General features: G+C 37.1%; 2 protein-coding genes across 6 annotated transcripts in view; both read left to right on the plus strand.

Moving 5' to 3' along the window:
* The first annotated feature begins 2,810 nt into the window (after positions 1-2,810).
* Positions 2,811-8,443, plus strand: nmu (neuromedin U). 3 transcript variants are annotated; one of them, XM_086282833.1, is made up of 10 exons: positions 2,811-3,014; positions 4,295-4,350; positions 4,427-4,474; positions 4,641-4,694; positions 5,289-5,318; positions 5,473-5,523; positions 6,604-6,678; positions 7,369-7,422; positions 7,517-7,559; positions 7,946-8,443. In XM_086282833.1, the coding sequence occupies exons 1-9, from the start codon at positions 2,876-2,878 to the stop codon at positions 7,550-7,552; spliced, it is 543 nt and encodes a 180-aa protein (XP_086138959.1). In that variant the 5' UTR covers positions 2,811-2,875; the 3' UTR covers positions 7,553-7,559; positions 7,946-8,443. The 3 variants fall into 3 exon arrangements, with proteins under 3 accessions (XP_086138959.1, XP_086138957.1, XP_086138958.1); XM_086282831.1 differs by lacking the exons at positions 5,473-5,523; positions 6,604-6,678; XM_086282832.1 differs by lacking the exons at positions 7,369-7,422; positions 7,517-7,559; positions 7,946-8,443 and having other exon boundaries at positions 6,604-7,357.
* Positions 8,444-12,911: 4,468 nt separating this feature from the next.
* Positions 12,912-27,592, plus strand: part of clocka (clock circadian regulator a) — a 30,440-nt gene continuing 15,759 nt past the window's right edge. For all 3 annotated transcript variants that reach the window (XM_086282056.1, XM_086282057.1, XM_086282058.1), the window contains exons 1-2: positions 12,912-13,044; positions 19,909-19,993. The gene's annotated coding sequence lies outside the window, so the exon portion shown is untranslated. The remainder of the gene's footprint in view (positions 13,045-19,908; positions 19,994-27,592) is intronic.

A 27,592-nucleotide genomic window follows, 5' to 3' on the forward strand; every position in this document is an offset into this window, starting at 1 on the left:
TTGTCATGCTGGAAGACCCATCCACGACCCATCCTCAGTGTTCTAGCTGAGGGAAGGAGGTTCTTATCCAACTTGTTCCAGTACATGCCTCCATCTAAAGTACAGTCTCAAAGCATGATGTTTCCATCTCGGTTTTAAGGGTCGCAATGGTGCTCTTTGGGTTATACTCAGGATTTCTCTTCTTGCAAACATGGTGGATTGAGTTGATGCCAAAGAGCTGCACTTTGGTTTCTTCTGACCACAGCACTTTCCCCCCCCAAGGCTTTACTGAATCATTTAGCTGTTCACTGGCAAACAGTTCTGTACATGTGCAGTCTTGAGCAGGGAGACGTTGCAGATGTTGTAAGATTAGTGCTTAGTGTTTTACCAGCGGTGTTCTTCTTGACTATGGTCCCAACTGCTTTCAGATCATTAACAAGCTCCTGTAATGTAGTTTTGGGCTGATCCACTATCTTCCTCATGATCATCCTCATCCCATGAGTCAAGATCTTGCATGGAGCTCAAGACTGATCTATAATTGATTGATTAAGTAACCGGTTGTAATATAATTTGTTTTTTCTGGATTTTTGCATATATTCTGTCTCTTTTCATTAAAATTAATAGCCATTGTTATTTTAGTTATCATTGGGCACAACAGTGTGTTGGATAACTAGCACCAGCACTAAATAATCCATGCTACAATATCATATTGCATTAGTGTTTACCACTGATTATTAGAGCGGGTCTCAAGCGTGAAATAACATTTTCCATCTCACAGGTGAGGTGATGTTTTGCTGATGACCACATAAAATGAAACCAGAACCAATTTCAAGCTTTAGGAACAAGGTGAAAAGTCATAAACAGTAACTGGGATATAGCTCTGCTTATGTCTTCCCAGCAAAGCTATGGTCTACACCAACTCTCAGTCCTTTCAACTTTTTGTTTTGATTATCCTGAGTGTGTGTGTGTGGTTTTTTTTTTACCCCTTTAAAACCTCTCTTATATCACTTACCATCTTTCTTGTTTTTTACTGGCACCTGTGTTCAAACACACGATGAAAGTGTGACTTAGCATAAAAATATGATTAAAAATAACTACAATCATGTGAAAAACCAAGTTTTCATAGGATTTAATGGTGCATAGCCCATGTTTTGGTAGTTTATAGAACAATCTTTAACAGCAATAATTTGAAGTTAAAATTTTCAGTATGACCTTATTGGTCTCTCACATCACTGTAAGGGAATTTTTGCTTAAAACATTGCTTCAGTCCATTGACCTCTCTAATGCACCTACCACAGGATTTCGTTTAGGTTGAGATCTGGACACTGAGCCATGACACGCATATTCTTGTATTTTTCAACCATTCTGTTGCAGATTTGCTCTCGTGCTTAGGATCATTGTCCTGTTGCATGACCCAATTTTAGTGAAGTATTGGCCATCTGGTGTTAGCTGTTTAACAATAGTTAGTTTAGAGGTTATAAACTGTGAGCTGAGTGTACAGGTCTGTGTCAAAATGTTTTTTTTAGGATTTTCCTTTAAGAACATTTTACTTGTGGAAGAAATACAAACAAGTGCTTTGATGCACATTAATACATGCACAGTGGATATACAGATAACTAAAACAAAAACATGTTTGCTGTTAATATGAAGATCTTTTGTTTACTGGGTTTGACCTTATTGGGTTTGATTTCTTTTGATTTCTTTGTGTTTTCTACTTCCTTCTGTCTCCCCTGGCTCCTTCATGGTGTTATGTTTAACTAATACTTTATTTTTCATAACATAGCCTTTGCCATAACGGGATGGGCACCTTACTAGTAATGTAACTACACAATGTGGCGGCATAGACGTCAGCAACCTTGATAAGTCTGTTTGGTGGCAATATGTAGTGTAAACATCATATATTGAATAGCACAAGGACACTACCTCAGTGAAACAAAATGTAAAAGATTGCAGTTAACATGCTCATTATGCTAATAAAATAGATTGTGTTTTGCCAGTGTGGACATGTGCAGTTTTTGTTGCTTGCGTAACTCTGCTCTGAAGTCAAATGATGACCTTGCTCACCATGGATTCAATACAGTACTATAAATCGCCCTTTAGTCTTTATGTGTAAATGTTAATGTTGTGTGTTTCTTGTGCTTTAGGTATATTGTTTCATTTATTTATTTATTTATTTATGCCAAGGAAGGCTCAAATCTGTTGTTTACTTTAGCTGAACCTGAATCTTGTGACCTCTCTCCAAGACCACACCTGAAAAAGTTTGCATAGCATAAGTGATTTTAAAATAATACAATAACAACAAGCGTGCAAATTGATTATTATTAATGTAAAGACCGAATACTAACTTATTTTGGGAAAAATAAGTTATTAATGATATTAATAACAAAAAATAAATAAATAAAATCCACAGCTAGTGGAGAAAATTTCTCATGATTGTTATGATATAAATACTTTGTATACTTTACAATAATTCATGTGGGAATTTTTACAATTCTAAAAGAAGATAGGCACCGATCTGAAACTAGATATCAATTCAAAGACATGAGTAATACTGTAGCCTACTTTATCATATTCGTATTTTTCAAGTTCGAAACGAAAAAAAAAAACATGTTTATCTTATTTATTGATTTATTTTCTGATGGACGTGATACAACTTTACTCACTTCCTGCTTTACATCCATCCTTCATCAGCCTGCCCGAAGCACCTCGTTCCGCCAACCTGTTGCGGCAATCAAACAACTTTTACGCGCGCCGAGCTCCAGTGACGCAGTCAAGTGTCAGCACGAGAGGCGGGTGTTTGACACGAGCCTTCATATTTCTCTGACGTGAGATACAAGCTGTCAGAAGAGCAAGAAGTCAAAAGACAAAAGACACCAAAGGCCAGCCAAAGAGAGAGATGAGAACCTTTCAGAGCCAAAGTCAGCGCGGAGCCTTCAGTACCCTGCACAGCCTCAGCAGCAGCGCCATGAGTCCACTCCGCACGGCCAGCATCACCTTCGCAGCCCTCCTCATCCTCACCATACCAGTCTGCCAAAGTAAGTCAGTCAGCTTATTTCCTTATAAGCAGGTTTATTCCTAATTTAAAAAGTTAAAGAATAACGTCTAAATCTATCTATCTATCTATCTATCTATCTATCTATCTATCTATCTATCTATCTATCTATCTATCTATCTATCTATCTATCTATCTATCTATCTATCTATCTATCTATCTATCTATCTATCTATCTATCTATCCAAGTAAGCTAAGAAAGAACAAAATAAAAATGATTTGTGATAAAGAAATTTAAATCTTAACTTTAACATGAACTTCTTGTCTATCTTCTGTATCAATATTACCTGGATTTAGTTTCTGATATGATATCAAACTGTACAAGACAGTTTGGTGAAAGGAAAAAAAATCTTAAACCCCTGACTTTTTGCGTTTACTAGCTCACAGAAAGTAACAAATGACTGAGATGTACTTAGATGTAGATTGACAGTCAGTTCTCCAGCTGTCGGAGTAATCTGTGAGTTTGCGTGTAATCTTTTGGAGTCAGTGTCAGTGCTGGAAAATGTTGACTTATTGTCTTCTGCAAAAGTCATTCTCCAAGGTGAAGGAGTTTACAAAAGATTTTATTTTGTAGATCAAAAATAGACTTACATTTATATGTGTTGTGAGGAGTTGGGTTTGTTTTACCTTTATTGTAAGGGCAACATAAGAGGTAAAAAATAAATACAGAAATAATAAGCAAGCACTTACACAGTAAAATAATGCTGAGATAGTAATGAGCATAAAATTTGTCAAGTGAGGAAAAGTCAAATTGATTTTCATCATAAAAACATATTCAATTAATTTATAATTTCTTCAGAATATAGAAAAGTGTTCTCAGCTATTTGCCTAATGTGGTAAAACATTTTAAATGTCTTTTTTTTTTAATTAAATTTTTATTTGATGGGGATAATACAGTTTAACATACTTCAGACACTGACTTGCTGTACAGAGAGTTTTTTATTACTCCTAGTTGAACATTTATATACATGTATTTGAATACATTTAAAGATTTTAGTCTCATAAATACAGTCTAAAGGTCTAACACATACATAATACATATCATTATTACTATTGTTAATAATAATAATAATAATAATAATAATAATAATAATAATAATAATAATAATAATAATAATAATAACAGTTCCTGTTCTTCCTTGGTTTTAGCTGACCCCTGAATCATAGAAATGACAAATTGGGCAAGGGAGAAAAACTGTAAATCGGTTGCGTCAGTTTCTGTATTAACTGTATATTGTATGTGTTTCTGTATGAAACAAAAAGGTGCTCCAGCAGATCTTCAGCAGGCAACAGCAGATCAGGGGCAGCTACTCAGAGAGGTAAAGCACACTGATTTATTCTTTTTAATCATTTCTGTTGCTGCACTCCTCCACCATTCTCTGTGTCGCTTTGCAGATTGATGCCATGTGCTCATCCTACCTCTCTGAAGACCTGAGGTTTTTGGTGAGTTATATATATATCTATATCTATATATATATATATATATATATATATATATGTGTGTGTGTGTGTGTGTGTGTGTGTGTGTGTGTGTGTGTGTGTGTGTGTGTGTGTGTGTGTGTATTTTAATAACTTGAAACATTTAAACAACTCTCTGGTCTCTTTCCAGGCATCTGATGTCTTAGGAGAACTCTGTGTGTTGATGCTGGTTCAGAAATCAAAGGTACCTCAGAGTTGTTTACTTGAAAAGTAACATGAAGCACTTTTGTTTTGCAGAATTTGGTACACAACATTAAAACATTAATTATGGCATTATGACAGAATTCACAAAGAACGACCAAACCATAACTCAGAGAATTCACAGTATGAAGACTTTGGACTAAGATACCCTGCTTTCCCTATCCAATACAAAACACTATGAAAACTATATGTGGAACTATAAAGACACAAATACTGTGCAACAGTCATAATTTTAAAAGGATCTATTTTGCTCTTTCTTCAGTCTGATGTCTTTAATCTTGGACTCTACAAGAGCAGCTTTGCATAATTCATAATTTAAAAGGATCTTATACTTGGATTTGGTGCCGGCTCACAAGCAGTTTCATATTCCACCGCCTTCCTGTTTATCGAGATCTTTCTGATTGGCTGCTCCTCGTAAGCAACATGTGAACAGCATGTGGGTGGAGCTTCAGTGCTCACAGCTACAAACGCATGAGATGACCCTCCCACTAACATCATACAATGTCAACAGTAAAAAAAAAAGACATGCAAAAGACCAAAGACTAATTTAGTTGTCAATATTTCATTGTGTGTTCAGGAGCTGAATGTGAGAGAAAATAGCAAAAGGGTAAGTAAATGTTTTCTCACACTTTAATGCTTTGCCTTATATGGCTATCATTATAGATTAAACATTGCATGTGTTGTGCTGGTTTTTGAGTGGGTTTGGTTGTTATTTTTGTTCTTTTTATATATATATATATATTCCTGCCCTCTATGTGCAGTTTTTGTTTCATTACTCTAGACCACAAGGTTCTGTCTTGTCAAAGGGAGGGGTAAGTTAAAAGATTGAACTGGATTGCTGCAGAATGCTGCTTGACCTAAAAAAAACCACCTCTTTTGTTTTACAACTGAATCTGCACTTCTTGTTGTGACGCCTCTTAATCGGCTGAATTTAGGCCTATCAGAGCTATTAACACCAGCAATTAAAAGTAACTGCACGTCATGCCCCTAACCACAAATGCATGCCAGACCAACACTTGGAAATGTAAACATGCACGGTCCTAATATATCTAAATATGTACATATGTATGATAAAATTTTGCTCTGTGTTTGCTCTGCATGTGAAATACCTATAGATCATAGATTAGTAGGAGGCTGTGCTTCATGATCGCACGAGAACCTGGATGTATTAGGGTTAGCGATCCTTCCTGTCTGCCCTTCATACCTGACACCTCACACAAATGTTGTGTCAAAAGCAAAGGGGATTGTGTCTGAAGTTGCAGATGATATTTTAGCGCACAATTTTATACTTAACTATAAGGAAAATATGTCATTATTTATTTGTTTGTATGTTTGTTTTTGATGAAGATGAATCCTTGTTCATGTTGTTTCTGTATGCAAAAGACTTTCTGGCTGTTTACCACATAACAGAACTCAAGCTAGATGATGCAGGGAGCCTTTTTCTACAGCTAATATAAAATAGAATGATACGTTTACATCGTCAAATATTATACGCAGTGTGAAAAACAGATGTCATATTTACAAACATCATATTTTTTTCCTCGGTGTGGATTTATGGTTATTGAAGCCAGCACAGACAGGAAACATCCTTTAATGCACATGCAGCAACTTTTACTGAAATAACACAGCATTTTCTCACTCCACCATCTCTGTGATACAGAATGAGACACAGAATGTGATCTATTTATACAGGCAACACACTTTGCTGCAGTGAGGAAGCATTTGTACGTTTGTATTTCTGTGTAGCATGCGTTTATCTGTTGAGAGAAAAAAACTTGTTTTTCTCTTTGCCCTTGTACATTCCATAGTCTGTACTTTCTTTTTTGCTGTTATTCATGTGTGTGTATCTGCCTGTATCTATCTATGTGTCTGTATATGTGTATGTTTGTCAGTCCCCTCAGTTGCACCCTCTTCTGCGTCTAGTTTCCCAACTAAATACTAGAAGACAGAGAGGACTCACAATGCACGTATGTACCACTCACATCTGTTCTCCACAGCCACTGACTGATAAAACAAAGAGAAATACTTTGTTTTTTGAATGCAAAATGCAATCAGTGGCTCAAACTGTCATTAAATCCTGTGTTGTTTAATATCCCCCTACACTGTGGGACAGCTATTATGCAAAGTTACTTCTTAAACGTATATATTTGGATATCTCAAGAGCAACAGGATGGTATAGAAAGAGGTGATGAATAGATGATGATAATTGCAGCAGGCACGATGAAAGCAGCTCCACTTTTGTGCGCTTGCTGCAAATGTTTATAGTGAAATGTGTGTGCTCCATTCTGTAATTGTTTTCAGTGTGTTTATCCACATCCTGAGCGTCCACATCAATCATGCTGTTGCATATCTGAGAGCTCTCCTCACTCTGTGCAAACTCCCTCTACATTAGTTGTTCTTTCCCAAGCTGAGAGTTATTATGGTCTATAATTGGTGTGGCAAGCCAGGTGAATTCCTCCCCCACTTACTATCAAAGCACTGACAAACACAAAGTGGACGCCGATAAAACGTGAGCAAGAAACGTGGAGAGTGTGTGTTTTCAAATCCAGATGTGAGTCTTTGAGTGGGTACATGTTGGTGGTGAAGAGGTGCTGTAGACAACACTAAGAGCAATTTTGCAGGTGGCTAAATTGTGTGTTTTTTAAATGTTTTTACAGGCCGACCTCCAGGGACCTGGAGGAATCCAGAGCAGAGGCTACTTTCTCTATCGGGTATGTTTACATTTGTGCCACTAAAAAGGAATTAAAAAGCCTACAAAATAGGCAGAATTTGAAATTAAATTAAAAATTGTGTTTACACTTACAGCCACGGAATGGGAGAAGATCCTTAGAGTATGAATGAACTAAAGGTAAAAATTTGGTTATAGTTTTTTTCCTGCCTTCATGTTATGTTTGAAAGATTAAGTAATTGTACATGAAATTTAGAGTAGAAGAAAAAGCTCTAGGAGTTTATTAATGATTATGTGACTGTGCTAAAATAAGCTAAAATATCAAAAACCCAAAGGCACTTTCATGCACAGTGCGTTTTGGCATATACGTCTTCAACAATTAAAAAACTATATCTATTCCATAAAGGCATTTTAATTTTACATGAAAAGAGAGTGCTTTGGAGTTTTTGTGATATTTATCCTCTTGACTTTTGTACTAGACTCGTAGGACCGCGTTTATATGCCGTTTATATGTCAAATGCATGTATCTGTATCTTCTACTCATACACATCCTGCATGTGTTTTAGAGTCTCCACCTCTGAAGCTTAGTGTACAGAGACAAAACAGACCCTGAGACCCAGGCTGCTGTACCGCCACTGAGTGATCCAGACATCAAACACATCCCTCTGCCTCTGCTTTATAGTGATGTTTGAATGTACACAATGGATATTAATTAAAACACTATTAATTTATCCATATTTTGTTTTGTGTTATTAAAACTGCTATCTGTGGCTGGGTGTAGTTGTGTAATTTTGTTTCAGTGTGATTAGTTCTATTTCAGTACATTTGAAAACAGTGTAAAATAGAGTGAAGGAGTGAAGGGGTGAATTAAGTTTTTACATAAAATAGTAAGAGTAATTTAAACATGAAAATGGCTTTGTTTGATGTACAGTTGTATAATGTGTAATTTTAATAATAATAAAGTTACAGATGGTAAAGTAAGTTCCTCCTACTGCAGAAGCCTCAGGTGTTGAGGCTCTGATACTAAACTAGCACTATATCTGCTTGGTTTTCTGGGGGGTTTGGCTGGGATATTTTCTTTGTTGTTCTCCACCTTTTGTGGTGACTTTTCATGTGTGTGACATCAGACAATTTATTAAGTACATCTGGAACTCCACCACCAGCCTGAACCACTGATAACAACGCAGGTTGGAACCATGCTTTCATGTTATTTACACCAAATTCTGACTCTACTCTCTGCATGTTCAGCAGAAATCAAGACTCATCAGACCAGACAATGGCTTTCCAATTTTTATTGTCCAGTTTTTGGCCACCTGTGTGATTGTAGATGACAGCAGTGACACCTGGTGTGGTCTTCTGTCGATATCACATGCTTCAATATTCAACATGTGAATTGAGAGATCTTCTTCTGCATTCCTTGGTTGGAATGAGTAGCCATTTGACTTAGTATTCATCGGGAAGGCGGTCTGGTCATTCTCCTCTAATCTCTGAAATCAATAAGGCATTTCAACCCAGAGAGTTGCTGATCATTGGATATTTTCTCTTTTACAGATAATCCTTGGTTTACAGAGGAAGTTGTGGTTAAAATCCCAGTGGATCAGCTGTTTATGAAATACTCAGTCCAGCCCATTTGGAAATAATAACCGTGCCACATTTAAAGTAACCTGAATTCCCCTTTATTCCCATTCTGATGCGCAACATAAACAAATAACACGACCATGTCTACGTTCCTAAATACATTGAGTTGCAATTGACTGATTAGATATTTGGTTATAAGGTATTAGATAATTACTGGCAGGATTTTATTTTATTACTTATTTGGTCAATTAAAAGTGCAAATTACCAACCACGGAACACGAATGTGTAATTACTACTATCAACAGTAGATGTCGCTATCATCAGCCAGTTAAAGCCTCTTTCTTTGTATTCTGTTTTCGATGCTGGTGTGTCGCTTTAAAGAGGAAGGAAATGTATATAATGATGTTTACGCGCTGTATAGATCTATAAATAAGTACATTCCGATTATTTCACAGAGAGTTACTCACCTTTACCGGTGAGATAAGTGAATGAATTTAAAAGTGTTCAAATTCCTTTAGTTCATCGTGAAATATTATTGTTATGGCCTATCTTTATCCAGGCAAGTCTCACTGAGATGAAAAAAAAACAACAACTCTTTTTCAAGAGTGACCTCACTATAATGATCGAGGGCAAACACTGTAATCAGTCTTTTGGGTATAAACAGTGACAGCACGATAAATAAGAATGTGTTTATCTTTAAGGCGTAATTAGTGTGCGAACCTAAAAAACAGAAAGAGCAGTTGTGTAAAATACCACAGGAGCTCTTGCCAAGTCAATAAAATAAAATCCAACTGCAGCATTTCACACATGACACCAATCAATAACCTCCAGAAAGGCTATTTCTTCTGTGTACTCAGTGGGTTCCAGCCAGACTGAAGACTATCATCACATAACTGGAAAAACGAAAAACGTTTTTTGACCAAATTGCCCGTCTGCCATCCTTCCTTAGAGATGAGCACATGTGAGCAAGAAATCATATTATAGCCCTTTTAATTGTTTTTGTAGCTTTGAAATTGTAAATAAAGCTCTGTGGTGATTTTTCTTATTGCTGCCTCTGTATGTTTGCTTAAATTTAAGACGCTTGCAGGGGAGGCTTGAAGAAGACGCAGACTGTGATAAGGTGATAATGCTGTAATTTATAGGGTTTATAAATTACAGTATTGTTCTTTGTCCCTGGCTTTTCATAATTAATCTTAAAACCGTTTTAAAGATAATTTACTGTGTAAAATCTGTTTGTTTTATCCCGAATAGTTAAATTTCTAAACCATTAATACTTGTGGTCCAGGCCAAACTGAATGCTCTGTTATAGACTGAGTTTTAAATGTTATAATTTGTTTGGGGTTTGCAGTAGCCTAGGTATGACAAACTTAGGCGAAGTGTAAACTCTTTCTAATAAGTTTTGCAATTATTATTTTTTTCCTATTTAATTTAGAATCGTTTGGTGTACTACTCCATGTTTATTGCGTACAATTTCGGAAAGATTGGTTGTTTCTAATTCCTAAAGATCAGAAAAAACTGTAATATCTCCCTCAAAGTATCGGAAAAGCGCCACACATCCTTAACGTGGCCAAAGGTGGCATTGCAGGGTTTGCTACTTCCTGTTGTCATGGAGATGAGTAGGCTACCCCGGAGTTGGCCGATAAACATAAAGACACACGTCCAAAGGGCAGACAGAGATAATTTATCGACAAATAATCCTGTCTTCAAACAAACTTGACACAAAGAACAACAACGATAAATAAGATATAAAACAATGACATATAAAATTACAACAATAGCTTTTATTTTGTCCCCTGGCTGTGAATTACCGCAAAAGTAACACGTGAGTCTGCTTGAGAAAACTTAGAAAGCGTAGGCCAAATGCAAGCGGAATTTATATTCTTTAAACAAACAAACAAAAAACACTCCTATGCATGCAGATCTTCTTTGGACATCAAACTGAAGAAGGAAAATTATTCAAATGACTAGTTTTGAAGTATGCACAATCTGAGTTATTACTTTTATTAGTTTAGTCACAGTTTTTTTTTTCCAAGTGTGGTCGTTTTAGTTTAGGTTTCATTGTTCCATAATGTGCTTTTTTAAGTTTCAGTTTCAATTTTAGTTTATAGTCTTAGTTGCAGCCAGCCAATGAGGGGTATGTGTCAAGTGCAAAATGTAAAACATTTAGTACTAACATTTTAAGGCCTTTGACTCATAGTAATATAAAGACCTCAGTCTCAGTAAACACACACACACACACACACACACACACACACACACACACACACACACACACACACACATATGTATATATATATATATAACACAATTCATTTTACTACCTATTTAAACTGATTATGTTTGATTAACTTGAACTGATTTGCATATTAAGTAAGCTTCACTTAAAAGTGTAGTTTCCCAGTTCTCATTTTTATTGTTTCAGGTTGAGTGTGAGGCCAACATTGTGATGTGAGTGATGGGAATGCATCAGTGTGAGAAAGGCTGCTAGTTGTTAGCTGAATACTGTGCATTTCTTTCTGTTTCTGTTAAACTGTGTCCACAGGTTTTGTTTTATTACCATCAGTCACGTCATGAATGTTGGCTGGTTGGTGCAGAGAGGAGTGACAAGGTATTGCATGCTTTATGTAAAAATAAAGCCGGATAGACGTCAAGCTCTTGACATTCAAATTTTGCAAAGCAAAAGTAATGCAGAGACCTGGTTTTGATTTTGTATAGGGTCACTCCATCTCAGCTCATCAAAAAAAAAGGGGGGGGGGGGGGGGGGAAGACAGAAAATTCCCTACAAGTTTCCCTGAAAAATGACAAAAAGAATCCAGGGGAGAGGTTTTAGGGTTAGAGGAGGTGTTTATAGATGTCTTTCTAGCTCTGTGTAATATGGGCTTAGGCTATGTGTAATGAAGGCATATGAAAAATTCACAATGGGAAAATGAGAGTGATCATCAAATGGCAATTAACAGAAATTTGCTCTTCTTTCTAAAAAAGATGATTTGGAAGTGACAGGGTGTCGTACCTGGGGAATAACACTGAAGATAGATGAATTTCTTCTGCAAATCAAATAACAATTGTCTACACGCAGAATTACGATTGTCACAGACTTTCAAGTCTGCTGTCAGAGGCTGGACATCTTAAGGACTAATTAGCTTGAGCTAGAGAGTTGAGTCATCATAGTAACATTAAATCATGGTAACATATATTTACCCTAAAGCAATGGACCTATAACTTCATGTTTATTAGATAATGGAATTAAAGTGGCCCTGCTGTAAAAACAAACAAACTAAAAACAAAAATAGGAAGGACCGGAAACCTTGCAGTATTCCAAAGAAGTGTCGCTTACTCCTGGAATTTTTTCCCCGGTAAGTCTTAAAAGTTCAAGGTGGGAGGAATTTGATGGACTGAGAGGGAATAATTGCATAATGATCTAATTTCTTTAATCACATTCCTGCATATAAGCTCACTCCCTTCCAGTTTATGGTAGGCTTAGTTTATTTTCATGTTTAATTAATTACTTACTTATTAGATGTCAAAAAAATCCACTAAAACATTTTTTTTTCTTCTTAAAGGTTTAACAAATTCAGTATTTTACCTATTTTATGGCCAGTCTATTAAATATGCCATAATCAAGTAGACTTCAAAGTTAAAGACGCATTAAAATACTATTGTCAACTCATTATTTACACGTTATTTAAGTTTAAAGCTAGGAGAATGGCGACGGGAAAATAAATCAACGGAAAACATTTGACTTGTCCTTAAAGGCATTTTGAATACACAGTAATCAAAATACAGAGACGTTAATCAAAAATATTTGAAGCATGAAAAAAATTAATCTGCTGAGCTGGAGGATATAGTTACTTTCATTTTTGGGACTTCTCTATTAACTTTTTACGGGTAATGTAATGTAGGTAAATCTGGATTTGGATCAGGCCTCTCCAGCCAGGTGTAATTTATGTGTAAACAGTGGATCTGTAGGGAGGTAGGCTCTCTTGGCACCGTTTCCAGCTCCAGTGAGTCTGCCTGAGCGCTGCGCAGTCAACCGTCTGCAGCGCCACTGGCTGCAGGGATATCCCGATGAAAGAGGAGACTGCTCGGGGTAAGTGTCAACTCGCAACCGTTTGGTTCCGCTCCGTATTTGTGTCGCTTTTATCCGCAGCTTCTGTGTATACTATCGACAGACGTAAATGTGTAAACGGAACAGTTTTGCTTCGGCTTCTTTGGTGACAGAGACTGGCCAAAGGCCCGGTGACCCACATTCTTATCTAATGCTGCACGTTAGCTAGCTAGCTTCAGCTGAAAGTGGGTTGACACACATACAGTACATTGTTGCCGACGAGTCAAACGCGCTACCTTCTATTATAAAGTCGCGAGCCAGCGACGTACGATACAGACAGGTATGTTGTTTTATCTTCTTCTTCTTCTTCTTCTTTTTAAATCGGGTGTACATATATTCCCAGTGTGTGTCACACGTCTCGGGAAGTGTGTTAAAGTATATAGCTATTGGTTTGTTGCTGTAATTGGCGTTAGCGAAGCAAGCTAGGTGGCGTTAGCCTCCAGGCAATCAGTACCCGGTGTACCGGCCGGCATCACAGGCAGGAGGAGACGGAAGGAAACATGAGCTGTACCTGTGTTTGTCGCGTCAAGGTTCAAGCTCAGTTGATTTTTACAAACGCTACCACCGTGAATACCTCATCGGCACATATTTCTATATTTACGCGTCTTTTTAAAATTTTTTTAATTTAGACGTATGTCTTTTATTCCCCCCTCTGTGTTAATCTTTGTGACTCTTGTCATTTCTCTCAGATTTCGAGCCCTATATCCGCCCCGGGTGCTCCTTATTCACCTGTCCTAAAATCGATCGCGTCTCATCTTCTGTCAGTCTGGTCCAGAAGTGTCTGGACACAGCTGGATCATAGCTTGTAGATGCTAATGAGAAACTGTATAGTCTCATACGGGTGTCAGCAAAGCTTTACTTGCTGCGTTGCTGACACTGCTGCCTGCAAACTGAACACAGTGGAGAGCTGTGGCAGCCCTATGATATAAAAAATAAAGCAAGATTTGTTTTTCTGTAATTAGAAATTGATTTTTACAGTAATTTATTCTGAGCAAGACACCAGTAACCACGCTGTATTTCTGAAATGGTCACTTCAAAGCTAAGGTTCTCTCTCAGACTTTTTGTTTTTCTTCCTTTTTTGTTGTCCCAGAATAAAGAGTATTTCTCCTTTTGACACTAATTGGATACACAGAAGACTTTCACTAATCAAAGTTATTTGATTCTGTTTAGTTAAGTTCAGATTTAATAAAACATGACAGATCTGTTTTTATACAGTACATAAACTGGTGACTAACATGCCAACCTGGCGTCTTTATACAAACGGTATTGAAATGGTTTATACGCTTCACTTTGTGCACTCTGTTCATTTCGAGAACCACAACTGCAAATCAGTATTTATTATTTGTCACTGTCATAGCTTTTTAATTGTGGGCAAATGGCATAGACTTTAACTTAAGCCTGGAAGCTGAAAAATACCTTTAATTACAATGCTGTCTGTTGTGATTAAGAACAACTAGAACCACTCTTAAGGTTGTGTGTGTTTTTTTTTTTTCTTCTTCCATGCTTACCCTTTATTTTTTTGCCTGTGGTGATGGGCAGTAAACGCAATAGTGAGGATTTGATTTCATTGTTAATCATTAAACTAATTAAACTATCAAGTTGGTATCTTCCTTTTTATCATCTTTCTATAGATATATACAAGTAACAGATATATCTATTTGGCATGATATTCATTGACTGATGAGTAACCGTGACTGTAGAGAAGTACTAACCTGAAGTAATTTGGGAGCAGTTTCCCTCTTCCTTTGTTTCTCTTACAACGGAAAATGTTCTAATAATGGTCGGAAAAAAGATGGATCAAAGGCATCTTAGTGTGTGCCTTTGATTACTTTAAATGTGTCTAAATGACTTGTTGTTTTCAGAATTTTTAAGTTAAAAAAAAGGGTCCAGTGTTGGTCAAGCTGTATTAACTGATAAATCTTTGGCAGCTGTGTTTACAGACGGTACAGTCTCTGTACTCCATTTTTACCCATAAATAGATGTTGAAGCTGTTAGCAGAGCATGGAAAAATACTTTGACACCTTTTTAGTTGCTGGCACTACATTGTGCTGCAGGTAAAAGGAGGAAGCAGAAATTTTCTCTTTCTCCACTTTCTCTCTGCTTTGGTAGATTAGATTTTACTTGTGTTATCTGTTTCTACTTGGCATCTTAATTTAAGCGTCACGTTTTTTCTACTTTATTCTAAAACCTCAACTGCACATTTACATTTACAGGGAATAAGTGTTTTGTGCGTTAGATGCTGTGGCTATTTGGAATAAAAAGCAGCAGTAGAGCATGGCAGATTTTCTTTAAACGGAGGAGGAGGGACTGGCAACACCGTGAGCTATGACGGAGGTAGAGGAACACATACAGATTATATTATTACCTGCTATGCCTAATAATGTAATTACTGAACGCCTGTCATATCAAGTTTTCCTGATAGAGAGGAGCCTGTGTTGATTCAGTGCAATGTTCTCTGGCAGCTTTCAGCTATTCAGAGGACAGATAAAAGGTAATGGCACTACTTAATGAGATAGATCGACTTATCATTACAGCCATTTATTATGCTGATTTCACTAGTAGGGAACCTTACTGCTGTTTTAATAATTTTTGTTGTGTCATTTGGATTGCATTGCCTGTTGAAGTTGTGTAAGATTTTGTTTCTGCTGAAATACAATATCCATCCATTAAGCTATCTATCCATGGATCCATTTTTCTGCAGTTTATCTGCAGAGGTTTCCCTCTTCCCAGCCAACTCCTTCAGCTAATCTGGGGAAACACAAAGTGTTCCCAGGCCAGCCGAGAGATGTAATCTCTCCAACTTGTCCCGGGTCTACCCTTGGCACTCCTTGCAGTACGACATGCCCGGAACACCTCACCCAGGCAGCAAAGTCAGATGCCCAAACCACCTAAACTGGTTTCTTTCTCTGTGAAGGAATAGCAGCTCTACACTGATTCCCTCTTGTAAGAACTCCTTACCCTATCTCCAAGCCACCTTTCAAAGAAGACTCATTTCTTCCACTTGTATCCGCAGTCTCATTCCTTTAGTGACTACCCAAAGCTTATAGGGACATAGATAGACCACTAAATCGATAGCTTCAGTTTTACGCTTAGCTCTCGCTTCACCACGACAAACTGGTGCAATGCCACAGTCAGTCTTTTAATCTCCCGCTTCCCTCACTTTGAATAAGACTCCAGGATATTTGAATTTCTCCACTTGGGGCAACAACTTGTCCATAATCCACAGTAGGTTCCTGCCGAGAATGTTTTGGCCCCTAAGGCCTGGCCACTAGATGCTCTCTCTTGAGCTACCTCTCTTGGCTCCAAGGTTGGGCCCCAGTAACCACAGTAATTTCTTTTCACAGGGTACTCGGAATCGCTCTTCATTTGTCTCCCCACCCAGGGCCAGTTTGCCTTAGGAGACCCAACCAGGGCTAAAGCCCTTGACAGTATAGCCCCTGGGATCACAGGGACACAGAAACCCCTTCCACTAACATAAGAGCGATTTATCTTGGGGTGAAATAAAGTGGTATTTGTTTAAAAACAAACAAACATTTTAACTGCTAACATTTGATGTTTACACTTGATGAAGCCAGTTATTCAAAAGCTCACTAAGAAATCAGCTACTAGATTGTTTATGTTGACTGTAATGAAGTGATATGTCATGCTGTTCTAAAGCAGGCTACACTTTATTTTGTTTTTGATGGTAGTTAAAAAAGACTGGAGGTCAGTGGAATAATAACAGTCCACCTTTAATAAGAAGACCACATTATAAGATCTAAATAAATTTATCACTGTTTTTTGTAATAATGTATTATAATAAATATGATGTAAATATTCTCAAAATAATTTTCAGACATCAAGATGGTACACTGTTAAACAGTATTTTTTTCTTTTGAAGTTTTATTGAAACCAACATATTAATTACCAAATTAATGAATTATGTGTTGGCTCATAATTAGTTTTTCACACAGAGCAGTGGCAAGTGAAATATTAACAAGCTCGTGAAGATTTCTCTTTGCTGTCCCCAAGCCTTTAGAGGACAATGATCTCTGACAGCAGCATTAGTTGCAGAGAAATCCTTTCACCACACAGGGTTGTTTGTGTCACACTGACCTTTCACTGAGAGCTGAGAGGATTTTTCCTCTTCATTCACAGACTTTGTCAGCAGTTGTTTCTTTGTGTGACCTAAACACTAGTTCCATTTCTTAGTAAACAATTTATCTCTTTGGCTCAGTATGCGCAGTGATATCGGAGTTATGGGAGCTGACGAGGTGCAGGCGGAGGCTTGTTTGATGTTGAACTTTTGAACTTGTAAAAATGTGTAAGGACTGAACTATATACTTATGTTTTTATTATACTCATTGTTTGTGCTTTACCAGAATGGATATTTAGTGAGTAGTAAAAATACAGTGCAGTCTTGCTTATGTTTCACCTTCTTTTTGCTGCTAGTAATCTGTTGGTTTAATTATGATATTATTGTAAGTTAAACATCATAAATTAAATTTAAATGCAGTAAAATCTTTAAATATACAATACAGAGCAAAGGTAACTTTTTTTGACAGCAAGTAATTCTTGTAAAAATAAAGAAGCTGATCTACATGGAGATTAGGTGGAATTGAAAACTGTCTTAGAATGATGCTACTATGATGAAGAAAAAAATAGGTCAAGTCTACTGGGGTTTCCCTTAAAAGTGACGTTAGTATACCAGCAACTTCACTAATGATTTTGTATTTCTGAAAATGACTCGTTATTTTTTTTAGTAAAAGACAAAAGCACAGAGAAATGTGACAAAAACCAAATAGATGATTTGTAAAAAGTTTTTTTTTGTGTTGGAAAATGTGGAAGTTGATCAGTTGCGTCTTGTGCCAATGTTGCCTAAGCTGAACCCAAGTTTTTACATTGATGCTTCCAAGTCTGTACTTACACATATTTGTATGCTACTGTTTGTTTGAGGTTATGACTGTTTGCACCCTGTAGGCTGTAAAAGCATCATGATTCTATTTAATGATAAGAAGTCAGTTAAATATAGACGCTAACTAGAACATCCATCCATTATTGCTGAAACAATATTATTACCTGTGGAGTTTTTCCACGTATAAAGTAAATTAACATTTGTAATTACCAGCATTAAGTTGGGCGCCAAGCGAGATATTAAACAACTTTTGGCTGCAGCTTCACATTTTCTAGAATATTCTGTTTTGCTCAGTTTCTTTCTGTTTAATTAATGCATTTAAGATTTTTAATAGTTTTTTTTTTTTTTTTTTTACCAAGATATTGATTTAATTTCAGGCAAATGTGACATTTTTGTTGACGCTATTTTCTTTTTTTCTTAACTAATGAATTGGCAACTGAAAAATAAAAATAGTTAGTGGATACTTTTCTGTGGACGAGTCCGCACAGTTACAAGAAAATAGACATTCAGGCATAATATGTGACAATAATTATTGTAAGTAAGTAAAGTAAGTAAGTAAAATGTATTTATATAGTGCTTTTCACAGATAAAAATCACAAAGTGCTTTACAACACAAGAAATGGAAATATAAAACAATGTAACAGTAAATAAAACAACAATGTAAAACAATAAAAACAACATAAGAGGAAATTAATAAAATGCTTTTGTATTTAAAAGAATCAATGGAGTCCGTGCAGCGTAGAGACAGTGGAAGAGAATTCCACAGCCGTGGTGCCACTGCCTGAAAGTGCGCGGTACCACCAGCAGTCTCTGATATAATGACCTTAAAGCTTGAGAAGACGAATGTGGTTTCAGCAGGTCGATAAATATTGGGGAGCTTGACCATGTAGGGCCCCAAAGGTTAGAACTAAAATTTTAAAATGAAACCTAAAACTTACAGGCAACCAGTGAAGGGAGGCTAAAACTAGAGTAATATGAGATCTTCTCTTGATGCCTGTTAAGAGAGGTGCTGCAGTATTCTGCACAGTCTGAAGACGATTTAAGGCTGATCTGTTAAAACAAGTAAAAAGACCATTACAGTAGTCTAAACGGGAGGAAATCAAATCATAAGGGTCTAGGAAGCTGATATGCTGTCTAATTTCTGAGACCATGTGGCCTGGAGCAATAATTAGAGTTTCAGTTTTATCACAGTTTAGTTGGAACCGTGGTTAAATTGTCATTTAACCATGGCTGATTTCTGTCAGGCAATTACTTAAATTAAACAATTTCTAAAACTCAGAAATCCTGAAGGAACAGTATAGTTGAATGTCATCAGCATAGAGATGATAGGAGATATTTTTATAGCGCTTAATAATTTGGCCTAGGGGGAATATATAAAGTAGAAAGAAAACTGGACCCAGGACAGATCCTTGAGGTACCCCACATGGCAAAATTGTTGATTCTGACGTCACATAATTCATGCAAACAGTAAAAGATCTCTAAGACAAATATGACATAAACCATTTTTAAAACAGTAATCCCAAACAAGTTCTTGAGTCTGTTTATCATGCTACTGTGATCTACAGTATCAAAAGCAGAGCTGAGATCCAACAGAACCAGAACTGTGTACTCTCCAGAGAGTATCTATATAACTAGATACTCTAAGTAAGGCCGTTTCAGTGGAATACAATTTACGAGTGTGGTGCTGAAACACACACGCACACTCGCACACTCCTTCAGCATCACTTTTTCTTACGATTGCACAAACTAACATTCAGGTTAACATATTTTTTTATTTATGTTATCTGTAAAGAGACCATTTCAAAGCTGGTGAATGAAGTGTGTGTCATCTTATTTCTGCAGTGCTGTGGGAGGCTCGTGATGACCTAGATGTTTTAGCTCTGAGTCAGTGATGACTCTTTTCTCAAAGCCACCAATTTGTAATTTTAGCTTTTTTTGTTTCTGTTCAACAGGTGAATTCGGACAAGTTTTAACTACAAGTTTTAACTATATTGAGGTGGAGGAGTTGGCGAATTAAGCACCACTCAAAGACAAAAGGTAAGACTTTCTTGGAAATTAACCACTGAATTTAGCTCCGGGTTGCAGCAGTGGACTGTTTAGAGCTTGTGCATATTCGCCTGGGTTAATTAGGCTGTTTAAAGTCTAATTCATCAGAAGCTGTTACAGAGCTATTATTCGTCCATGTTTCAGTAGTGCTCTATTTTTGATTTGCAGTCTGTCATGAAAATGATGAATATGGAAATGAGAATGGTGCTGGCTGAGTCACCAGAGAATTTCAAATGAATTTGTCATGCGAAGATGCAAAGTAGTTCAGTTCTTTGACTACATCTTGCTATAACCTTGATTAACTTCAGACAAAAGCTCTATCACTACTGTTGTTATACACATGTTGTGTCTCGTTAAGCTCTCTAAAGGTATATTACAAGAGGCCTAGTCTGGATAAATGTAAATGTATAATCTATTGTATGTATTTATCTTTTCCTGCTTAATAGTTAAAACTAAACTGAATCTCTCTTTTTCATATTTTTAATCTGGATTCCCTGTGTTACTCTGTTAAATATTAATTAGATTAGGCTTAAAGTATAGGTTTAAGGTGGCCTTAACCCATAATAATTAGCTTTTGTTAAAGACGGCTATGTCCGTGGCTATAGACATAGCTGATTAGATGCCATACTGTTGGGTAAATCAGACCCAAGATGGGTTGTTTAAATAAAAATATCAAATATCCTTCTAGAAAAATCTAGAAGTCTAGGCATCTTGGAAATGCCTCCAGGCAGTTATTTGAAGCTCTTTTGTGAATCAGTAGGAGAGAGCCTGAGTATAATAATTTTAAAGGTCACTCTGACTTAAAAACTAAAAGTACAGAAACATCACTCAAATGAGATTGAGATTTTTATATTAAAAAACAACAAAAAATTGTTTTGGCCCAAATTAAGGTGCAAGTTATTCTTCTACAAGACGTGTCCATAGTTTTTGACAACATCATGGTTTTATTAACAACTTGATTCAGAGCTCAGTGTCTGTGGATCATCAGACTAGACTGTTATAGAATTGACTAATATATTTTTATTTTTTTGGATTTTGTATTCACCATATCACTTTATGACTCTGGTTATGCCAACGGTGACTGATATAACTTCAAGTACAAATGGGCTAGTAGCCTCTTTCTTTTCTAACTCGCTCTTCTTTTTAGTGTTTGCTGTAATTGTTTCATAAGAATATACATTATACACATTGAAAAAGACTTAATGTGGTGCAGTACATGAGGGAAAAATGTTTTATTTGCACACATCATTGACATTATTTGACTTTGTCCAGTAACGGCAAGTAAAAAATAATGTTTTATAATTATTTATTCAGTGCAGAAAGGCGTTGGATTTGGGGGTCTTTATAACAAGTGTTATTATTAGGGCTGAAATTCATAGAAATATCTAACACTATATGTGCTATCACAAGCCACGGTCATGGGATTATTAACTATTATTGCAATTTCCTCTTTAGTTTGTGTGGAGCGAAATTCTTTTATTTTTAAACTTTAAGTCACAACTGATTCTGCAATTATATGGGGAGACTTAAAATACAACTGCACACAGCTTAATAAAAATATGTATAATCGGTGCAATTCCCATTTCACGTAATGGCGTTAATGGCATATAAGCATTTCCCTTTATTATGGAAGTTTTGCTCAAACAAAAGTGGACAGTAGATGTTTTATAGTTTAGAAGCTGAGGGGTTGTTTAGTTTTAATCAAAATGACAATTTCTTGTTGTTCAAACATTACCTTTTTATGCTAACACTGTTTAATGAAAAATGGTAAAACGTGTAACATCTTCAGAATGATTATTTTCTGCCTGTAGTCAAAAGATAATATGGTTTAAAACTAAGACTGGATTTTTGTACATGCATTGCAGAAATGTCCTGTTACATTCAAAGGCTGAGTTAAAAGCAGATATGGCTATCTTTGGCTATCTCTGAAAAGTTCAGTCAATCAATAAATGTAGTCCAGCGTAGTTAATGCCAAAGAACACTGTAGATAGACATGCCCACTGCATCCGCTTTACTTTATTTCTAATGATTAAACAATAGCTCAACTGACGTGTAAGGATGTTTGCTACATTGCATATCTACGCAGGTCTTGTTAGACTTTTAGATCCCATGTCACTTGTTTGTGAGTTCTGCATGATGAATGATGTTTAATTTAAGCTTGTGTAGTGGCAGACAACGGAAGAGTGCACTCTTTATCTGAGATTAACTCCAGTCAATAAAGAGAGATTTTGGCCAGAGCAAAGTTGTTTGGGTGTGCCCTGATATATTAATCTGTGGAAAATAATGTTGCTAAGTCATCTGGAAAAGGACAAGCGCATAATCTCAGACAGAGCAGTCAAGTAATATCATTACTTGTGCAGGTTTTCTACTTGTTCAGTTTGCTCAGAGGGCTACTGCTTGTACGGTGGGAATGCAGTGTTGATTCTTATTTAAGTGGTTGTCTTCTTGTGGTCAAATGTTGGTCATATAGGGCTGCAAGTCCACGTTTAATTTTGATTGCTTTCCCCATGCTGCCAGTCGTCCTCCTGAACTCCAGTGACCCACTTGGCGTCAGGATTAGGCCCCTGGCTCAGGTCCTGCTCTTCTGGGAGAGGAGGGCAGCAGTAGTCAAGGGGCCCCTGCCAACTACTGCGGCTTGTGTCTCAAAGATTCCTGTCTGTGGATTAGGGTTGCCACGATTACGTCGACTATCAAAATCGTCGACGACTGATTTAATAGTCGACGCGTCGTTTGAAGCTTTGTAAGATCACAAAAGACGCAGGAATAAGTGGCAGGATTTAAGAGTGTAATAACGGACTGAAACAGAAGATGGCAGCATTGCATGTACAAGGATGTCAGCTACCGCTAAACCCCGAAGAAGAAGAAGAAGGAGCAGCTGTGTCTCAGAATTCATAGCGCGGCCCAGCGCAGTTTCCAACAATGGCGGCAGCTAGTTAGTTTTAATGTTACTCTTATTATTCTTTCTGGGTCACAAAATAAACGTTTAACATATTTTCAGGCGAGAATGTAGCTGTGTAAACCTCAAATATCTGCTCAGTTTATCAGGACACCACATATTTTCAAAAGCGCTCCGACGTTTTCGGAGACATCTGTTACCCACTAGCTCGTTAGCGAGCCGGGGGCTAGGCTCACTAGCGCCGTGAGAACACCGGACTCCCCGCAAATCGTTTTCAAACCCACCGCCGTCTTTCGCTACTCAGGTTAAATATATATGAGTCACTTAGATAACTTAAAATGTTATTGTTTGGCTTTTTTTTTTGTATTTTATTTGTTCCTGAGTAAATCAGTTTGTCTGAGATTAAAGTTATAGTTTTTACACAGCTGAATAAACGTCAAGCAGACAACTGATTATCAGAAGTGTGAGATGCTCCAGAATATACTCCAGTGTCCTGTTATATTTTAGATAGCAAGGAGTTTATTAAACTTCACCGAAACAATCTGCAAATTTCATTAAAATTTAATAAACTATCATCTTGTCTTTATTTTTAGTTAGCACAGACCTTAAACACTTAAAGCTGTAAGCTAATGATAGTTATATGAGAGCAGATGCTGCTGGTGCAATAAGCTGTAGTTTTACGTCCAATGGATGATGATCTGATTAGTCGACTAATCGCAAAAATAATCGGTGACTAGTCGACTATCAAAATAATCGTTTGTGGCAGCCCTACTGTAGATTAAAAATGCAAAACAAAGACTCCTTTTGTGCCGCTGGGCCTGAGGATGTGTGTGCAGTGAGTGGAAACACAGCTGGCTGCCCTGTGTTTAGTTTGGTTGGTATAACTGTGCAGCAGACTGGTGGGCAATGTTGACAAGCTTGTGATGTGGATTTTATTGCTTACAGGCCAAATGAGTATGACATTATTAAAACCATCGAATCTTCCACTAGCCACAGGAAAGACTGCTCTGCCTGTAAACTGAGAGAATCGCATCATTAATTGCTGTGTGAATGCCACTAGGATGTGCAGACCTTGAAGCTGCCTCTCACAGGATGTGTGACTGAGTAATTTATTCACCAAAGTGTTGTTGTTGATTTGTGTGACCTGCTTGGCAGTGAGGCTGTTGCTGTTGCTGCTTGTTAAAACGGCATAATATTATCCTAGATATTTGCTATCACTTACAGCAGAATGAACACCCTCTCTTCCTTATGGCTTTCTAAACCCTGCATTGTGTCTGTTTTGCTGAAAATTGTGTGAGAATAAAGGGTGAGGCTTATAAGCACCACAGGTTTTTAAGTGGTTGACAGACTTTCAAGAAATCTTGTTAAAGCTGTGGTCTGTGCTCCCACACTTGGGATCAATGAGAGTTCACCCATCCCCTGTTCTCAGGTATCGGGGTTTTGACAGATGATGGGGAAAACACAAAGGTTGCTATGAAACCAGAGTTCATCTACTCATGTGATATAAGACCTGCTGGACAGTGTTATCTGTAGTTTGGGTTCAAAGTTTCACAAAATGTCCCTTTTTAAACTGTTTTGCCTTAACATTATTTAGGGCACTGCGTCATATTTTAGACTTGAGAAAAGCATCTAGAGCATAGGTGTCAAACTCTGGCCATACCAAATTACTATTAGAGCAGGCCTACTGGTATTATACAGCTAATGTATATATTGTTTAGTATTAAGCTTTGCTGTTCCATATTCAGTTTTTCAGCTAAACTTGTTTGAGTCCATAAGAAAAGATTTATTCTTATATCTAGAGGAAGATTTTTTTTTTTTCAATAAATATTAATGTTAGCCCGTGACTTTGTTCCATTTTGAATTTTGGCCTACTGTGTATTTGAGTTTGACACCCCTGATCTAGAGAGCCATTAAATTAGGTTTCTAACAGGCTGGAAGAATGTTCAAATGAATTGGACTTAAAGTATGAGGATTGTTTGCAAGACTGTCTGGTTTGGTGCACAGACAACTTCCTGAGTTAAATATTTAGTTATAAACTGACTGGTATGCAGAATCTTTTGAGATGAGATTTTTTGATACTGGGTTTTTTTCTGGTTTAAATTGATTTGATTTTAATTTTAGTCATAATTAAGGCATCTGTTTTTTTTTTAGTCTAGTTTTAGTCAACTAAATATCGTAAGATTATAGCTGAGTTAAATATATAATGTGTAAATTTTGATAATAAAAGTGATTGATAATCAATCTAATAAAACCAGGAAGTCTTGGCCCAAATATTTGGTGTTAAAAGCATCATATTCACAGGATAAGTCACTGAAAATAAGTGATGGGTTTTCTGATTGTCTTGTCTAGATTACTGATATATTTGTTTTTTATGAATGTAAAAGGCAAAAACTTTTCATTCGCATCTGCAAGCTGCGCATAACTGCAGTCTTCTTGACTTCTTTGAATGCTTCGAAGACAGAATACTGATGAATAACACCATAACAAAAGGTCTTGTTTTAATAACATTGTGAGGGAGAAAACATTTTCATCCTGACATTTTCATTTTAAATAACCATGACAGGCGGAGCTGTCTGGGGCTTTATTGTGCATCTGTATTAGTAGCTGCTGCTCCAGCCTGCATATGAACAAATGGTTCCTGCTCTCATTAGAGTGGAATATAATCATTATACAGTTATTTAATACTGTCCAGTGTAAACTAGGGATATTCCCTGTGACTAATTTACCAGTTGTTTATTGCTATAGTCACATTAGGCATTCGGAAATTGCGGCATAACCAAAATTATTGCAAACAACCACAGAGACATGTCGCAGGCAATTTGTGCTCACCAGTGCAGACTGACTAAGATTGAGTGCAGCATTTTGGCAATGAATTGGATGAGAATTAATAATAAAACTTTCACCAGTCTGTCTGATAGTAATTCTAGTCATTCCATGTCACACTGCAATTGTTGTGATTGAGACAGGTTTCCCTCCACTTAGCGACCTTTGTAGTAGTTTTGTGATTGAAAGCGGGTGCCGAGAGGTTGCTGCACGCTCAGAATCTCTGTGTAGTTGGTGGAAAATATTCAAAGCAATCACCACTGATGATGTTTATTTTATTTATTTAATTTTCTCTCTTGTAGGAGGTTGGTGGACTATTTTTACTCTAGTTTGGTTGAGCCATAAATGAGAGAGAATTATAGAATTTTGGGCTAAAAGCCAAAAAACAAACAAAACAAAATATCCAAACCCGAAGACAGTCTAATTTTTTTAAATCAAACAACATCTGTACAAATCATCAGTGTATTTAAGGACCTTAAGTAACATTCTTCAGTTATAAAATTGTGTGCTTTCCTCACTGTTAACATCAACAGACCAGTGCAGAAAGTTAATACAACCACATTACATGCACATAGGAAGAGGCTGTCAGTGATGTGGGGACCAGTGACTGCAGAATGTTAGTGAAATTCAAAGACTTTCAGCGACAGCAGGAACAGTAACTTTTAATGACTAGAAGCAGCAAGTTAAAATTTTCTCTGCTCTGAGGGGAAGTGATTGATTTGTTATCTTTCGTGACATGACCACGAAAGGTAACAAAGGATACCACTGACTAATGCATAGGTAACCTTGTAAATACATTACTGGGTTACCGACACAGCTGAAGGCATTAATGCATACTTGTGACCTACGGTTAGCATTGTGTTTATTGCTCTATATGTGGACAGGGCTTTAGAATAATTTAACTGAGTATTTCTGGTCAGACAAATTGTAGTAATCTAGCGTTTTGTTAATTTTTTTTTTGTTAATTTCCGAGCTTACTGAGTCATATGTGAAAGCTGCTTTTGCTGTATTCTATCTTCTATCCATTTTTGGATCTTTGGCTCTTTTTCTCTGCTTTCCACGACCCCCTTAACTGAGAAGTAAAAGTGCTCTGCCTCACAAGTAGAATCTGCTTTATTATAAGTTAGGGACAAAAAGTACTGTTTGAATTGGTGCGTAGCCATGTTCACTGCATGAAGACAACAGTGCAGTAATGTTTACAGAACACATGTGTTACTGCACTGCTGCACAGGTGGAACCTGCAGAGTGTTTCACATCCACAGACTCCAGTTCATGACAAAAGGAGTCGCTCGCGGTAGTCTAATAATTCTTAGTGTATGATGGAGAGAGTATCAGCTGCGGAGGAATTCGGCTGAGCTATTTTTACACTGCACGGTGAGGCCGGTTGCTATGGTGTTGCCCATTGGCACAGTTGCTGTGTTGGCATCTCAGCGCCGGGGTGTGGCGGAGTGCGTGACGAGCGGCGCCATAGATCCACTTCAGAGTGACTCATATCCTCAGAGCTCTGGTGCCCTACATCTGAATGCACACACCCACATACAGGCATTCAACAATGTTGTGTGAGCCACATAAAAATTATGATAAATGACTGTCGTCAGTCAGTGCTTTTTGAGATGTTTCGGTGTGAAAAATGCATATGTGAGTGAGGCTGTTTGGTTGATGTTGTTAAAGCCCGATGAAAATGCAGCACATCTTCATTGCTTTCTTCCTTGACGTTGGTCCCCGCTGAGGCTTAGGAAACACCAGGAAGCCTTTTCAAATCATGTGATTAAATGAGGAAACGTGAGATGCAGGCAGTTTGACTCCCTCTTCACACCTTTTGTGAAGTATACACGCTGTGGAATACTAAGGATTTGTGTTGACAGAGTGTA

The sequence above is a fragment of the Aulonocara sp. 'chitande type north' Nkhata Bay genome, linkage group LG23 (assembly GCF_057382095.1).
Source record: "Aulonocara sp. 'chitande type north' Nkhata Bay isolate Kocher_YH1m ecotype deep benthic linkage group LG23, A_spYH_male_GT1.1, whole genome shotgun sequence".
Classification (NCBI taxonomy): domain Eukaryota; kingdom Metazoa; phylum Chordata; class Actinopteri; order Cichliformes; family Cichlidae; genus Aulonocara; species Aulonocara sp. 'chitande type north' Nkhata Bay.

Excerpts from the sequence above, each read along its gene's own strand:
- nmu (XM_086282832.1), top strand. The coding sequence starts at position 2,876 with ATGAGAACCTTTCAGAGCCAAAGTCAGCGCGGAGCCTTCAGTACCCTG. Across the intron at positions 4,695-5,288 it reads TGCTGGTTCAGAAATCAAAG|GAGCTGAATGTGAGAGAAAA; the intron begins GTACCTCAGAGT and ends TTGTGTGTTCAG. Across the intron at positions 5,319-5,472 it reads TGAGAGAAAATAGCAAAAGG|TTTTTGTTTCATTACTCTAG; the intron begins GTAAGTAAATGT and ends CTCTATGTGCAG.